A 17,090-nucleotide genomic window follows, 5' to 3' on the forward strand; every position below is an offset into this window, starting at 1 on the left:
GACAAAAACGGTGCTAAAAAGCGATCTCGGCCCCGGAGTTTCCCTGCCTGTATTCTCTGTATCTAGGAGACACAGGACTGTAGAGCCAGATTATTGCATCCGGTGGGTGGATTTTGAACAAATAGCTTTCAGAAATATACAAAAATGGGCGTTCGGTTATCTGTTCACCAAAAGAGTGTATTAAAACAGCTTCAAGATCTTTTAATTAATGTTAGAATTTCCAAAAGGCTGCAGAAAAAATCCGTTCACTGGCTGGAAAATCAGTTGCCAGAAGCTGACTTCTTGCAAATAGATAGTGTATCGTTCTGGGACAAGGCTGGGGGTGCACTCACAAAACAAGCTGAAGAAAATCATGAATTAGCTTCTTCATTTATTCCCATATTTTTGCAAGCTTGTAAACAGCTCCTGGAGTTACAAAAAACCAGCCAGCCCTATAAACCCCCCCCCCCGTAATCCCCTTTCCGACCCTCCCTTATACCCTGGTTTACCATCCTCGCAGCACCCCTTTAACACACTAGGTTTTTCTCGGGCAGACTCCTCCAGGGGTGGGATGCCTCTCCAGGGCGCTGGCCATGCTGCAGATCCCCTGGAAGCAACACTTCACGTGCCGAACAATAATGGCAACTGCCATGTGCCCAGACCTTCTTACCATAATCCCTTTCCCCCCCCACCCCCCGATCCCCGCCCCTACTCAATAACCCTTTCCCAATCCCTTTGTCCCTTCGGCAGCCCCGCTCCACGCCTCTTCCCCGTGCCTCCCTCTGGGCCACCACGGCAGCAGTGAAGGGGGTGGGCCCCTCGCACCTTACACACACAGCGGGGTGTGTGAGTGCACAGCGGGAGGGGGGGCATTCCTTCACAGAGAGGGAAGGGGAACAGCCTCTGCCAAGGAGCCAGGACAGAGGGAGAGAGCCTCCTTTTCCCAACCCCCAGGGGATTGCAAACACTGTACCTCCTATGTCCCCAGACACTGGGAGATCAGCAGAAATTTTAAGACCTTTGGCAAATATAGATGAAAACATTTTCTCTGTTGCTCCTGTCACATATGCTGGTAGAAAGCATGGAACCAGGCAATACCAGCCACTTTCTGACCAGGATAAGAAAGAACTTTGCGAAACTCAATGTGAGTTTGGCAGATCTAGCGCAATATTTAAGGGCATGTTTCGAGCCACATTTCATTCTAATGAAATGGTGCCCAGTGACATCAAAGACTTATTTAGATGTCTGTTATCTCCCTCAGAGTATGATCTGTGGGATAGTATGAGGAAAAGAGCTTTAAAAACATTATTACATGAGATGCATCAAACCCCTATTGCAGCTAAAGACACTGAAGGACATGATATTACACCTGAACACCTTTGTGGGGAAGGTGTCTGGTATTGTCCAGAAAAACAAACTCGAATGTTATCCAAGACAATTTTACATAGGATTAGTGCTGTTGCAGAGAAAATGTTTTATCAGCTACCAACAATAGAAGAGAAGGGCAGCTATGGCAATATTAAACAATTTGCTACAGAGAATTTCTTGCAGTTTGTTGATCATCTGAGGACACAGGTGGAACAACAAGTACAAGACCCCGTGGGGCAGGCAGAACTGATTAAGGAGATGGCTCAAAGGAATGCTAACGAGACCTGTCGTAGAATTATTCTTAGCCTTCCTCTAGAACCTCTGCCTAATCTGTCCCAGATGACAGAGGCTTGTTCAAAGAGAGTGGAAATGTTCTGCACACCTAAAAGGAATCCAGGACCTGCCCACCCACAGCCTACAGCACCGGTGGTGCCAAACCCAAAGAGGCAACCAATGTCAACAGACCAGCTGCAGCGCATCATCTGCCTCCAAAGCAAGAAACCAGGACACTTTGCCAGAACCTGTCCTCAGACCCAGAAGCAGAAGAAATCCAACAAACAAAAAAACTGAATTTACAGCGCGTGCCCACTGTTGATACTACAACGCGCAAAGATATAAATATAGCGGGACTCACATTGGCAAAAGCCTCTCTCAAAAAAAAAAAAGGGGAGGGTGGGTCACACGGTGTGGGTTTGCAGAAAAATGTATATGTTAAATGTTCAACTAATAAGGTTTGGCAGCCACTAGGCTGTTTCAGGCTTGTAACTACCAAAGGTTTTCATTTCAGATCTACTGAGTGGATGGTCATAACAGTGGACCTGTCAAACATCTCACAGGACCTGACGGTTTATCACATGGGATTGGACAGTGAGTATTTTGGTAATGGGGCCACAGCACACACACCCTTGGAAATTGAGATAGCTCCCATGACCCTGAAGGGAAAAATAATAGGTCTCATGTTGTTGGCATGCAGCATGCACCCACCCTTTTACCTGGTAGAGGGGCAAATTCTTTCCCAAGCCATTATGGTTCCAGAAGAGATCACAGCAGATGGAAAATCACCAGAGGTCTACTGGGCAGAAGTGGTGGGAGAACCTAAACCCTCTATGGCATGCAACATTGCTTGTGGGTCAGAGCGCCTCCTAGTGGCTGGTGTTTTAGACACAGGCGCAGACATTGCTATAGTCCCGCAAAGCATGTGGCCATCAAACTGGGAATTACAACCTGTGGCTGGCAAACTTCAGGGCATAGGAGGAATAACATTGGCAAGGATTTCAAAAAACGTCGTGCAAATTGAGGGACCTGACGGAAACGTGGCGATTGTCTGTCCTTTCATAGCAGATTATACGGCCCCACTTTGGGGGAGAGACACCATGACTCAGTGGGGAGTCCAATTGGTCATTCCTAAGACACCCCAGGATTTTTGCAAATAGCCACTGTGGAGCGCCCTACCCAAAAGTAAAAGTGGTTGGAAAACACCCCAAGATGGGTAGCTGTTAGGAAGGATGAAGTAGAAAGACATTGTAAATATGATGGTTTTGATTCTGGGAGTATGAGATCAACAGGTGAGATAGAAATGAAAGCAAGCTTTGAGATTTAGGGTGTGGGGTACCGAGCCATCAGCAAATGAACAATGGTGTGCCTGGCTGAGGGCCATCTCCCTTGATTAAACAATACCCTTCTGCTTGCCAAAGGTAATGGGACCATTCTATTGGCTGTATGTAAATGTTGTGAGATTGGTATCTTGTATTAGATTGGTTGGTCCAACACAGACTATTCAACTCGGAAAGACATTTATTGTACGGTATTTAGAACCTCCTTCTCTCTTTTCCTCTCTTTTCCTCTTCTCTTTTCCCTCGCTCTTTTCCCCCTCTTTTCCCTGCTCTCTTTTCCTGCTCTCCTGGCCTGCTTTAGCTGTGCCTAGCAGCTACAAGCAGGGCCCTCACAATAAACTACGTGCTACTAGAGTTGCTTTGCTTATAGAAATACTTTGTCGCCGACTCAGCCCTCAGCGAGAAGCTCTTACAGGTAGCACAATGGCCTTTGAGTAAACAGAAGCTCAAGGCGTTTGAGGAGCTCATGGAAGAGCAATTGGCTCAAGGACACATTGTACAGATCACAAGCCCCTGGAATTTCCTGGTCTTTGTAATAAAGAAACCGGGGAAGGACAAGTGGAGTTTGCTCCATGATCTACAAGAAATAAACAAAATTGTAGAAGACATGGGACCCCACCAACCAGGGATTCCCACTCCAACAATGCTCCCTCAAGATTGGCAATTGGCTGTCTTAGACATCTAAGACTGTTTCTTCCAAATTCCATTGCACCCCGAAGATGCCCCACGGTTTGCATTCTCGGTTCCCACTGGTAATAGACAAGCCCCAATGAAGCGTTATCACTGGAGAGTTCTTCCCCAGGGTCTCAAATCGTCTCCTTTTATATGACAACAATATGTAGCCTCATTGCTGCCTGCGGTACGCACCACGAGAAAAGAAGCCATCATCCTTCACTACATGGATGATGTGCTAGTGTGTGCCCCCAATAACTCTATACTCCAACACACGCTTGACCTAGTGGTTAAAGTTTTAACCTCTGCTGGATTTCAATTACAGGAGGACAAGGTTCAAAGGATGCCACCTTGGAAGTACCTGGGTTTGCAAATCACTGCAAGGACTGTTGTTCCGCAGAGCCTAGAAATTGGTTGCAATCCAAAACCTCTAGCGCATCTCCACTCCCTGTGTGGGTCTTTGAATTGGGTAAGACCCTGGCTAGGCCTCACAAATCAAGATCTAGAGCCCCTCTTCAATTTATTGAAGGGGGAGAAGGAGCTGATATCTCCCAGGGAGCTGACCCCAGAGGCGAAGACAGCAATCGAAAAGGTACAAAAAGCCTTGTCGGAGAGGCAGGCTCATCGATGTGAGCCAAAGGTGCCCTTCCATTTCATTGTTCTAGGAAAGCTGCCACATCTGCATGGTTTGATTTTTCAATGGATCGAGGAGCAGAGAGATTCACTCTTGATCACAGAGTGGGTCTTCCTCTCTCACCAAAGATCTAAGACCATCACAGAGCCACAGGAGCTGATAGCTCAGCTGATTCGGAAGGCCAGGGTACGATTGTGGGAATTGGCCGGTTGTGACTTTGCATGTATTCACCTCCCGGTCAGATTTTCCGAGGAGGGAAAGAACTCTCCTGAGAGATTGACCAAAGAGACGTTTGAGCATTTGCTGCAGAGCAATGCCAGTCTCCAATTATCTCTGGACAGCTACAGGGGACAAATATCAGTCCATGCCCCATCCCACAAGTTGTTCAATGAGGAATTCCACCTCATTCCTCGCGAGAAGTGGAGTCGGAGACCACTCAAAGTTCTCACAGTCTTCACAGATGCATCTGGGGCTTCCAACAAGTTGGTGATGACTTGGAGGAACCCACAGACTCAGCATTGGGAAGCTGATGTTGAGTTTTTGGAGGGATCCCCCAAGTGGCTGAACTGGCCGTAGTGGTAAGAGCTTCTGAGAAGTTCTCAGAACCAATTAATTTGGTAACCGACTCTGCCTATGTGGCGGGAGTAGTGTCCAGAGCAGAGCAGGCTGTGCTCGAAGAAATAGAGAATGAACATCTCTTCAGGTTGCTTTCAAAGCTAATTTATTTGGTTTCTCATTGAGAGCATCCGTTTTACGTGATGCATGTGAGGTCACACATGGATTTGCCAGGTCAGATCGCAGAGGGGAATCGTCAGGCAGACTCCCTTGCTGCACCAGTTGAAAAGGCACATCTCCCTGATGTCTTCCAACAGGCAAAGCTGAGTCACCAACACTACCATCAAAATGTGCCGGCTCTGATCCGACAATTCCAGCTAACACGGAGCCAGGCTCGAGCCATCGTGGGTACCTGTCCCAACTGCCAGCTCCAGGCCATGCCATCGATGCCCATGGGGGTTAACCCCAGGGGCCTGGGCAGCTGTGAAGTGTGGCAGACAGACATCACACACATTCCTAGTCTTGGTCACCTCAAATATGTTCATGTGAGCATTGACACATATTCGGGTGCAGTGTATGCCTCTGCCCATGCAGGAGAAAAGTCTGTGCATGCCAAGCAGCACCTGGTGCAAGCTTTTTCAGTGCTGGGGATTCACAGGGTGGTGGACTTCTATAGTTAAAACAATTTTGTTACTTCTTGTTATTCTTTTCCTTGTAATAATAGCATTTGGGATCCTACGCTGTTTGATTTTCAAGGCTATTAACAACCTCATACCTTCTACCTCAGAAGTCAACCACATAGAGTTGGCAAACCTAAAGCGGTCTGATTTCCCTACCAATCATAAGTGGTGGGAAAACACACTCCGTGTCAAAATGAACTTGATGGTTTTTTTCTTGTTACCTTGGTAAACAAAAAAAGGGTGAGATGTTACATTCCCTTGGCGAAGGGTTTCTCCCCCCTCAGGGAGCCCTAGAGCCTGTAACCATGTAATTTAACCCTTCCCCCCCTTTCTGACCCTATTGGCTGTGTCCCAAGCCACCCCTCCCTGGCAGAAGCTAGAAAAGACCCTCTTCCTCTGCACATGCCCTCTTTCCCCTCTAGACACCACCTGGAATAAACGTCTTGAACTGCAGCTGGGGGTCAGAGCCTCTTTTGGAATCCTTTGTCCTGTCCATGAAATATTCCTCCAAAGCCCCCTAAGGCTTGGGCTAGCCTAGGAACATTGGAGGGGCTACAGGGGGTTTTATTTCAGATATATATTTAGAAATAGACGCCTATGGAAAATGGTCTGGACATGAAATTGAGCCTTTGGTGTGGAAGGATATTCACAAAGTTAGAACATAAACCATATTAATTTAATGTAGTTTCCCCAGAGTTTCATACTGAATTAATTTTTTCAATGAAGCTGAGGAGGAAAAGAACTTCATGTTCTCACAAATCTCTTTCAAAGGTGTTGAGATACCACATTTAAGGGCATAAAAGATAAAGTAATGGTGGAGAATTCTTGGGAGGAAGAAAATATTTAAAAGCTAAATTTGTCAGTAGTTTTATTAACCCTATATGTTTATCCACAACAGGATGGAAACCAGTTGGGAAGACTATTCAGAAAAGCTTGTTTCTGTTTCAGCTGCCTACACTACGCATTTACTACATGAACAGTCACAGTTCTGTCAATCTGGCTAGTGATATTAGCAGCACAACCTCTATATTAGTAAAAACTGCACAATATAGCTTTAAGAGTCTACTACATGACTGAACTATAAATGTGAAAGATCTTGATTACCTAAATCATACAACAGATTCAAAATATATAATCAAAGGTTTTAAGAATTTTCCTATTAGCAGAATGCACAATTAGAATGCTTACAACGGAACACACGTCCCAGAGCACAAGAGGGAAACTAAAATAAAATTGTAGCAGAATAGAAAGTTGCTGCTACAACATCAGGAAACAATAGTTAGACTGCGGTTACAGATGACACTATAACAATTGTACTCAACATTTACCATCAATCTTTCCTCTTCAGCTATTTCACAAATAAAATACATTATTAGGTTTGATGCTTCAGTGATGTGGGAAATACTAATTTCCCTGCTCCAGACAATCCAAACTTTTAAAATATTATTTATAAAGGTGCAAAATAAACAAGTTCCTTAGGTTCTCACAGGAGGGAGAAATGGACATGTGAGGACAGTCTGTCTTAATTTTCTCTAATTCTCAAGCAGGCAGGCATGCATACATACAGAATTTGTTCTTAGTCAAATAACTGCATGCTAAAGAACTTTCAAGGTATAAAGCTGTAAATTTAATTGCTTGTCTTCAATTTTTTTTTTGACATTTTTATCTAGCTTCACTGAAGGAAAAAAGAAAAGCAATTCATGCATCATTTGAAAGGGAAAAAAATCCCAATTAACTGGGTTTTGGCAGGGGGAGTAATCCAAACTAACTGCAGTGAAAACTGTAAAAGTTTCAGTGACATTTTACTTGGGAGAATTTCCCCTAATGCAAGACAAAAATTCTAGGAAAAAAAAATAAACCAGGCCCACAAAAGGGAAAAATAATAGCCCAAAGAACTTAGTTTCAAGCTTATTTCCCAAACCTTTAACACTTGTTTTAGGAAGTGAAATACCTCACAGGAGAAATGCTAATAGAGACTTATCTGAGGACAGCCTGCTGTCCAGAGGCTGAAACAGATCTCAGAGCGGTGGCTGTATAACAAAACTAAGACTTGCCTAATATCCCACAGTTCATGGTATTTTAATTGGAAGACCATGCCAGAGTAAAGCCTCTTTTTTAATTTGCTTTGTTTTAGGAAAACAAAGGTGTTGAGAAAACAAAACAAAAGCCTTCAAGACACCTTGAGTATCAACTAAGTACAGGCTATGAACAAGTATTACAGGATGGGAAATGATTTTTCTAGCCATCTCTCTATGTTTCTCAGCAGATATCCTGAATAAGTCATAAACTGTGGTAAGAATGAAAAAAAAGGAAAAACTTCAGGAATCCACAGGTGCATGCTGCAATTTGAAATTCTGATGATGCCCCTTGAAATCTAACTCAGCATTTTCTTTTTTTGAGTGGTATCTGATTATACAAATGCTGATCTATGTCCTTAGATTTAGAGTATGGTGTTCTCAGTTTCACATCTTTTGGCATATTGGATCTTGAAGATGAACTAAGAATGCCTTACATTTGAACTCACAACAGTAAACACTGAGGGCAATATCCTGCAGAGAGACTCAAGGAAACATCCAAGACATTAGAAGCACATAAACTGAGTTACGTCACATCCCGCTGTTACAGTGTGCCAGGATTCTTATAAGGAGTAGCATGACCCAAAATTCACACACGGGTTAAAGGTCTGCAGATAAACCCACGGAAACCACACAGCTCATCAAGTTCTTCTGCACAATGTCAACAGCTTCCTTCCAATGGTTGTCTCCCCAACAGCATCACAACATTTCTCCAGGCCCTTCTCTTCCCTGTAACTCCAGGGTTCCCAATGTAGAGTCTTCACTACTGAGACTGTACTTTGGGGTTGTTGCATCCAGTAGCTGCTGGTTTCAACGCAAATGGCAACATCAGTTCCAGAAACACCTCCCAGTTCCACAGATCATCGGACAGACACCTGTAATCTGTAGATTTTTCACAACGCTGGATTAAGAAAATATTCTTATTGTAAGAAAATGTACTTTTCAGCCTCCATAGCATCCCACACTGTGCTGCTCCTGGAAATTTTAAGTCAAAGCAACAGTATGATTCTGGGCACATTCACTAAAATGATTGTGAAAATGTTAAAATACACATATAGTACCCATAAAAAATCCCACAGAATACCCATAAATAACCTCTCAGAGGCTGTCACGTGTTTCTGGTAAATTTCTTCAGTTTTTTTCACAATAAAACAGGGAGAAAAGGACCTACCAAAAGAACATTTATTCAACAGAAGTAGGTATCTATAAGAAGATACAGAATTATAACTTCATCTAACTACAGATATGATGCCCCTTGTACAGTGCTTTCTGTCACAAGATTACAAATGCAGTCTATGCAGTAAAAACTAAGCAGCGAACACTACTCACCAGAGAAAGTTTGAACGCAAATAACTTCTAAAATACAGGTGAAACAATCTTGCATCAGCATATTTGGGGGTAGGTCAAATTATTCTAGCATGTCTAAAATTTGCATGGGTATCACTGGAGTTTTTGAAGCATGTCACTAGGTAAATGACTTTGGGTATTTTCTAAGTTGCAGAAATTCACTTATATCTGGTTCCTAAGAGAACACTGACCCAACTGATCAGCCTGAACAGCTTAAAAAAAAAAAAAAGCAGCACTTTTACAGCTTCAGCTGCAGGCCCTCAAGATGCAGTAAAAGCAGGTGTTAATTATATCTACAAAACTTGCATACCTTGAGCATTATCTCAGCAAGAGTTCTCTTTTTCTATCCTGTTACCTTGCGCATAGAGTGACACAAATTTGAGTGTGAACGCCTCACACCCCTGAGTGTGAAGCCTGGCTTTGTCCTTCTATAGGGCCTCACTGTGGAACCCATCCTGATGGCAGAGATCAGTAAATTTACTCCTGGGAGTCCCAAACCCACCCCAGATGATAAGAGCTGACCCAGGGAGAACACACACTTGGGCTGTGCTGCTAAAAGAGGCTGAGCACCCACTACTCCCAGCATCTTTGATCAGGCACCAGCACTTTACAGGCTGAGATTAATGGAGCCTTTACGGAAGGTCTGGCAGGAAAAGTGAATTGGGAAATACTCTTGGAGGATCAGTTTCATTGATATATATAGAGAGAGCTTTCAATTGTTTATTGAAAATGATGGGTACATGGTACACACTCGGTTTGCAGCAGTGAAGCGCCTTTTTATTTCTGAAGAACTACCACACGCAAAGAAACAAACAAAAAAAATGGGGTTTTTTTACTGGATAGAGAACCTCAAAGTGACAGCTTTTAAGACTAAGAGGAACTACATCAGGTAACTCTTCAACCTGTCTCTTGTCCCTGTAGTACCTGAGCTCCCTATACTTGTGAAGCAGCACAAGTAAGAACTTCAATAAAATGTTTCCATGGACCAAATTTTCCAAACAAATGCTTCTTTCTCCAGGCAAAACAAAGGGATGGCAGAGAATTGGCAATGCAGATCAAATTGCAGTCTCCTACTGATGCCTTTCTATCATGCATAACCTCAAAACACTTAGTATCATGAATTATTATTGCTAATTATTCCCACTATGAAACAAGAATCCCACAGCAAACTGAGAGTAAATATGGATTTCTCATTATATGAAATGATCCATATGAATCTTCTTAAAGAATTACAGACCAGAAGAAAAGAGTTCAGGTTAACAATGACCAGTTACTTATACTTATTTGTGAGTGCTAATTGAGGAAAAAAATAATGTTTTCTTTGCAGTTGCTTTGTTCTTTTTGAACTTACAACTTCAGCTGTAAGCAAGTCAGACCTAACAATTCATACTTAGGAACCAAATATTTCTGTGATTAGAAAAACAGAGTGTCTGCATATTTGGCATATATGTACACCACATTCTCTTCAATAAATTAAAGAAAACCACACAGATATAGTGAACACAACCTTTGGCTGAACTAGTTTTCAGAATATAAAATTAATTAATGCAAAGGAGGCTGCTAGAAAACTTGAGCACTTGTTTAATAATAGAGCGGTTGGGAATGGACGACCACTGTTGTTGATAACACCTTAGGTAGGATAAAAAAGCATCACCGAGATACGTTTGTCTACTGAAATACCAGTGAACCCCGTTCCTGAGGTCAGTTCTTGTTACTGACAACTTTAACGGGTGAAGAGTTGTAACTGGCATTAGAGGCTGCAGTCCTATATCAGTAGGATAAACGTTCTAGAAAACCACTGTACAAAGTGAGAAGCCGCTGTAACTCAGCTCTTCCCGCACAGTGCAGAAAGGGATCTGTCAGGCACCGAGCACGCAGGAGGCACCACCGCACAGGCTGGAACACCAGCCCGCAGCACGCACCCGGCGGGCTCCGGGAGCGGGACCCGCTGCTGGAGCCCCCGGCAGACAGTCACCAGCCGCCCTCCCGCTCGGGAGCCGCGCTCCTCGCATCGGCATCAATGCCCGCCCCGGCCCACGGGAAGGGGTGCCCGGCCGGGGAGCGACAGGTTGCGATGGAAGAAGGCGAGGGGGAGGCGGAGGCGGCACCCGCTCCCGCCGCGGGGGCGGGCAGCGCCCGGGGGGAAGCCGCCACCCTCCGACGGAGCCCGGCGCGGCCGCTCCGTGTTCCCGGCTGGTGCTGCGGGTCACAGTTCCGCCTCGACACCTTCGAGCGCCGCCGAAATGCTCCCCGCAACTTCCGCGGCTCCTCGGCCGGCACGGCACCCCCGGGGCGCGGAGCGGTGGCGGCCGGGCCAGCTCTGCCCGTCTCCGCGCCCCTCTCCCAGCCCCGCCGGAGACCGCAGGGAAGTAAGTGGGAAGTCCCAGAACAGCAGGTCCCGGGTACCTTCCCCAGCCAAGGGGGCTGGACGTGGAGCTCCGGCTGCGCTGGCCGCCGCTGCCCCGGGAGGGAGCAGGTGAGCCCGGGACTCCCCCGTCACGCACCCCGCGTAAATAAAGCCGAGACAAAGTCACCATCTGGGGAGGGGACGGGGAGCTGCATTAGACGTGGAAGTCACTTACCGGCTTTGCAAGGATCCTTATAATCTATCGCCTCGGCTTTATCCTCTTCAGTGAAATCGTAAGTGTAGTCATAATCAAGGCCAGAGCAGGAAGAAGGCTTCCCGCAGACAGTCCACCCGGCCAGCCACAGTGCCATCCTCCAGCAAAGCATCTTCATCCTCCCTCGGGCGGAGAGGTGGCGAGCAGGGCGAGGGTGAACTAGGCGGCCGGCTCTGCTGTACACGCCGGTTTGGGAAAGAAGGGTAAGGGATGGAGAAACCATAGGTTTTGGGGGAGGTTGGTAATTTTTTCCTTCTCCACCTGGAGGCTCTTCCAAGAGACGGTGCTGCCTAGGTAGCCCCAGTCAGACCGGTGCGACACAGAGTGAGGAGCATGAGCGTCGCTGCCCCCCCTGCCCCCTCGCCGGGTAAAAGTTGCTGGGTGTGTGGGTGGGCACAGGGTGTGGACTCAGGCCGGGAGATCCTGTCTGTCAGGGCTTCCCCTCGCCTCTGTCAAACCCCAGCCAAACTTCCCGCGGAGGAGGCGGCGGCGGCTGCTGCCCGTGTCCCGCTCCGCGCCGGGCCCGCGCCCCGCTGCGCGCCCACCGCGCCGCAGACCCCGGTCCCGCTGATGCTGCCAGAAGATGGATCCGGGCTGCACATTAGCAAACTACCTCGGGGAGAGGGGAAAAAAAGAAAAAAAAGAAAAAAAAAAAAGAGAAAGAAAGAAAGAAAGAAAGAAAGAAAGAAAGAAAGAAAGAAAGAAAGAAAGAAAGAAAGAAAGAAAGAAAGAAAGAAAGAAAGAAAGAAAGAAAGAAAGAAAGAAAGAAAGAAAGAAAGAAAGAAAGAAAGAAAGAAAGAAAGAAAGAAAGAAAGAAAGAAAGAAAGAAAGAAAGAAAGAAAGAAAGAAAGAAAGAAAGAAAGAAAAGAAAGAAAAGGGAGCGGGGAGAAAGGAGGGGGAAGGAGAGAGGGGAGGTGGGGTGCACTACAGCAAACCGCGGAGCTCTACTGATGGGAGGCAGCAGCTATGCTGGAAGGAGCAAAGTGTCAGAGCTTCGCCCCCGTCTGCACAAACACTCTAAGCTGTCTCTGGCCTGTGTTCCCTCCTCCGTCCCCCTTTAACTTACGAAAACCTTACAGGCAACTAACATACAGTCTTCAGCATCCTGCTTACTTATTCATACAGTCAGAGTCAGGATCCGGGCTGCTTCTGATCTGCTCCCTTGACAGTGTGTCTTATGGAAACACACACGCATTCACTATATGCCTCTGTCTCCATATAGCTTTCTCTCTAGATAAGCAGTGCATGGCATTTAAACAACAACAACAAAAGGATCGAGATCAGATAAAACAATGCACAGATCGACACCCGGCAGCCAAAAAAAGCTCGAGAAAATGGGTGATGAGGACAATGAGAAGAATTAACTAGAATTTAGAAGACAGGAAAATAAATCAGTGTCTGTCTATTTCCCCCACTGCTGCCGCTGCTTTGCAGTGTTAGCCCCATAAGTTGAAGGGTAGGGGTTAAGGAGTGAGGGGTAGGGGGAAAGAGAAAAGTTTAAGAACCCACAGTTTGTTTAAAACAGAAGAAGGTATTATAAAAGGTCCACTGGTCTCCAGAAGTTCAGCCAAGCAGCTGGGAACCGGTTTCAAAATGAAAGTAAGAACAAACAAATAGAAAAAAAATATAAGGCAAACAAAAAGTAAAATTGCAGCATGCAGCAGCGCAGAGATCTTGCAGTCGGGCTTTCCTGCTCTCACGTGGATCTCCAGGAAAGTGGTGGAGGTTTATTTTCCAAGCGAAGCTTCGGCGGGAGCCGCCGCCCCGCTCCGCGGTGTCCTGCCCGGCCTCGCCCGGCCCCGCCGCGCTTCAGCGCCGAGGCGCCCCGAGCTGCCGCCGCCTGCGCGGGGCCGGGTTTTGTTTTAAAGCCCGAGAAGGGATCAGCTGGAAAAGCCTCATTTCAGCCGATCAACCTGGAGAGGGAGGGGGAGGGGGGGTGGAGATACGTGCTGCTGGAATAAAATAAGTTTAAGCGGGAAAAAAATATATATACATGTGTAGGTAGCCAAGGATCTCCCTGCCTGCCTCCTCCCCTCCCCCGAGACGGGCAGCTCCGATCCAGCAGAAACGCCTGAAACTGTTTCAGACCAAGGTGAGACTTTTTCGTAGCAAACTCTACTCCTCCTCCTTTTACGAGTTTCCATGGAAAAGGGCGGGGAGGACTACGACGGGCGGGTAGAGGGGTATTTCTTCTGCTCCCATTTCGCCGGGGTGTCACATTTAACACGGACTTTTGAAAGAGCTGCCGCGGAGAGGTGGCTGTGTCTTTCTCTCATGCCCGAGCCCACACAGGCTCGCTCTCCCCACAGCACTTCCCGGTAGCCTTCCCTCTGTGGCAGAGGAGGAAATCCGGAGACAGCCCGTTCCCCTGGTCGTGCCAGGAGCGCAGGCAGCGCCGCGGGCCGCTCCGGGTGCCGCGGGGCGGGGAGCACGCCGAAAGCACTTAGAACTCCGGCTGGGCACACTTTACTGTCCAGGGAGGGAGAGAGGGGGCACAACTTCCTATCGCCGCTGTCAAGACTTAGCTGCCCCCAAAATTCGGGTAGGGGCAAGGTGCAAAGCCTCCTTTCGAATGATGAAAGCAGTAACGCCTACCCGGGCACCCAGCGTCTGCCCCTGCCGTCCTGCGAGCGAAGGGTCAGTGCTGCTATAGATAGGTGCTCTCAGCAGGTCCTAACATTAAAACTGGAAGGGTCGGTTAAGACAGAGCTAACAGGAGTTTAACAATGTTAAGAAGTCTGGCACCGAGTAGCATCAGTGTCTTTGAAGCATCTGTGTGCTTCTTTATATTTTTGGCATCTATGCTGTGTCCACGTTACTCCTAACTCACTCTTGTTGCTCCAAACTTGAAAGCCGAGGAATGGGTAGCTGCCACTGAAAAGGTGCAGCCTTCACTAGGCAATCTTTGTCCCAGCAGTTCAGTTTGCTCTGTGTCATAAAGCCCTCAAAAAGCACTACAGGCCAGATGAAAGAAAAGCCTGAGAAACTTATGGCCTGGTCTTTTTCCCTCTTCCTCAATATACTTTCTATGACTGGCCACATCAGACACTTGGAACTGACTCCAAGGGAGTTATCAGAGAGAGACCCTTTCTGCCAGTCCCTCAGAGCAGTGTTTGGGCCGATGATTCCTCTGCTTGCAGTGTCATGGTTTGGTGGGCTGTGTTTTGCTAAAGAAACCAACCTGATTCAGTCTGAAATATAATTTCTGTTATTTTTTATGTCTGTAAAGGAGATATTTTTTCAGTGTTATTAATTACATGCTCATTTGAAAAAGTGGACCCCTCTAAGCTAGTTTTGTTACTTTGCTTGCTCTTGCTTCCTGTATACACACCTTTAAAAAGTCAATTTTCATTCCCGTGCCTTTGCACCTCCACCCCAAAAAGAAACAATCTCTGTCTAGCGGGAACATGTTTGTCAACAGAGCTTTAGAAACACTGATTTTGCTGATTGCTTTACAGCCCAAGAAGAGGAATGTACAAGATGCAATCCTCAACATGCCAGTCTCCCAAGTGAGGAGATTATTAGAGCCTCTGCAGCGGGAGATTAACTCTCCCAGCAAGGTAGGCACTGACGTCACCTTCAGCCTCAATCTGCCCCGACCTCAGCATCCCCAGCACAGGTGGAGCAGCACCAAGCACTCACAGTCCTGAGGACAGCTGGCCTTGCAGAGCCCTGACTAAGACAGGAAACAAACTCAGAAACGCTAGATGGGAGTCATGCAGAAATCTGGGCACATGAGTGCTGTAACAAATGTGTGTATATGTCAGGGTAAAAGCTGTTTTCTGCTTGTAACCCAGAGCAGCTACACATTAGAATTACTCTTTAAAATATGCATTGCAGCTCTGCAGAAATTATTCTACATTGCTTAGGTATTAATATTTCCATCAGTCACATTAGTAAAAAGCTTTCTTTATATTTAAAGATTTTTTTTCCTAGTAACCAAACTGTTCCACATTAAAAAAAAACACTTTTCCCCTAAGTAACCTGTTAATTATTCAACCTAGCTCCTTTCGAGATGCAAATTTTTGAAACATTTTTAGTAAAAAATTTTTTTCCTTATCACACATTCATGTCTACCATTCCAAAAAGTTCACAACTGATAATCCATCTGACAATAGACTCAATCAAAAATCCATCCTACAGCTGTTTCCAAAGAAACGAATACATAGTCAGGAAGACAGAATGCTTAAGCTGGAAGGGAACCAACCAAAGGAACACAACAACAGCAACAACAAAGCCATTTTCCCTTTTCTTTTAAATTTCCTGATTTGTGGGTATATTACAGGGACAGAGATAATGGTAAATGTAGTTATGTCAGTTATGTAGTTATGGTGGTAGTATTTTTTTTTAATTGTTATTATTATTATCATTATTTAATCCAGAAAGCTGGAGGCTTTTCAGCTCTTCCTACACAAAAAAGAAACAACCAGAACAAAAAAAACCAAAACAAACAAACAAAAAAAAATCAGAAAAACCCCAAACAAACAAAAACCTTTAAAAAAAGGTCAAGTATGTACAGAAGACAAACAATCACAGAACTAAAAAAAATACATATGAATCATCGTTGCTCACACCTTCTCCTCATTCTTTGGCTATCTGTCTGCTACTTAGGCCTCCATCTAGTGTGGAGTTTTAGGTGGGTGGACACAATGGGCTTATTCACAAACATCAAGCTCAGCACATGCCTAAGGCTTTGAAGGCTGAAGACCATGGTGGGTCAGCTCCTTGGGACCAGGACTCGTGGGACTTTTCAGGAGGCTAGAATAGAGAAGTTCTACAGAAGCTGGTTACCTTCCTGCTTTATCTCCTGATAAATATATTCTCTCTGAGGTACCTAGAGCACTTCTGAAACAGCTGTAGTTATGTTTAAGTATTTTCCTATTCCCTAAAGTGGTCATTCTGTAGGGAAATACTGAAGCTGAAAGCACATTGTGACCAAGTGTCTATATTAATAAACATGCATATACACAATCATAACACTATATTGAGTGAACCATATAAAGTAAAATTAAACTTCTGAAGTTAAAAATCAAGCACTCATGATCTTAACAGCAGTGAGCTCACCAGAGAAACCAGATTTCTCCCTTCTCTCCTACATGTACTCATATATTCTGAAAGTTGCTCCTTGCATGTTTGCATACAATTTTTTCCTACAAACCTCTGCGCTTAATTAACAAAAAGCCCTTCAGTGTTATGTTTTCTGTTTTATTTTTGAAAGCATGCCCCATGGTTTATTCATTATGCATTTATTCAGATCCTATTCTGCATACAGAGTTATTAATTTCCTTATGGGCATTTTATGGAGCTTGTTGCTACAGTATTTATGGCCTTCAACAATATTAACTATTTTTGTTTCATAATACACCTCTCAGATGAGGGGATATTGTGACAGGATATGAATATTACATTTAGGAAACAGTTATCGATTACCTGGTTTGATATCTTGTAGACCTGTCAGGACTTGGCATGACAGAAAGCTTATTTCTTCAAGGCCTGGTTCCCACTGCTTTCAGTTGTAGTAATTTTAGTCAGTGACTTACTATCTC

General features: G+C 45.4%; 1 protein-coding gene across 1 annotated transcript in view; it reads right to left on the reverse strand.

Moving 5' to 3' along the window:
* TLL1 (tolloid like 1) overlaps window positions 1-15,007 on the reverse strand; it is a 141,753-nt gene extending 126,746 nt beyond the window's left edge. Inside the window, exons 1-2 of the mRNA XM_063424242.1 lie at window positions 13,538-15,007; window positions 11,506-13,457 (exon numbers count right to left, since the gene is read on the reverse strand). Coding sequence (XP_063280312.1) covers window positions 11,506-11,767 — 262 coding nt within the window. The 5' untranslated portion in view covers window positions 11,768-13,457; window positions 13,538-15,007. The remainder of the gene's footprint in view (window positions 1-11,505; window positions 13,458-13,537) is intronic.
* Window positions 15,008-17,090: the final 2,083 nt, after the last annotated feature.

This window comes from Prinia subflava (assembly GCF_021018805.1).
Source record: "Prinia subflava isolate CZ2003 ecotype Zambia chromosome W unlocalized genomic scaffold, Cam_Psub_1.2 scaffold_2cwr_NEW, whole genome shotgun sequence".
NCBI classification, from domain to species: domain Eukaryota; kingdom Metazoa; phylum Chordata; class Aves; order Passeriformes; family Cisticolidae; genus Prinia; species Prinia subflava.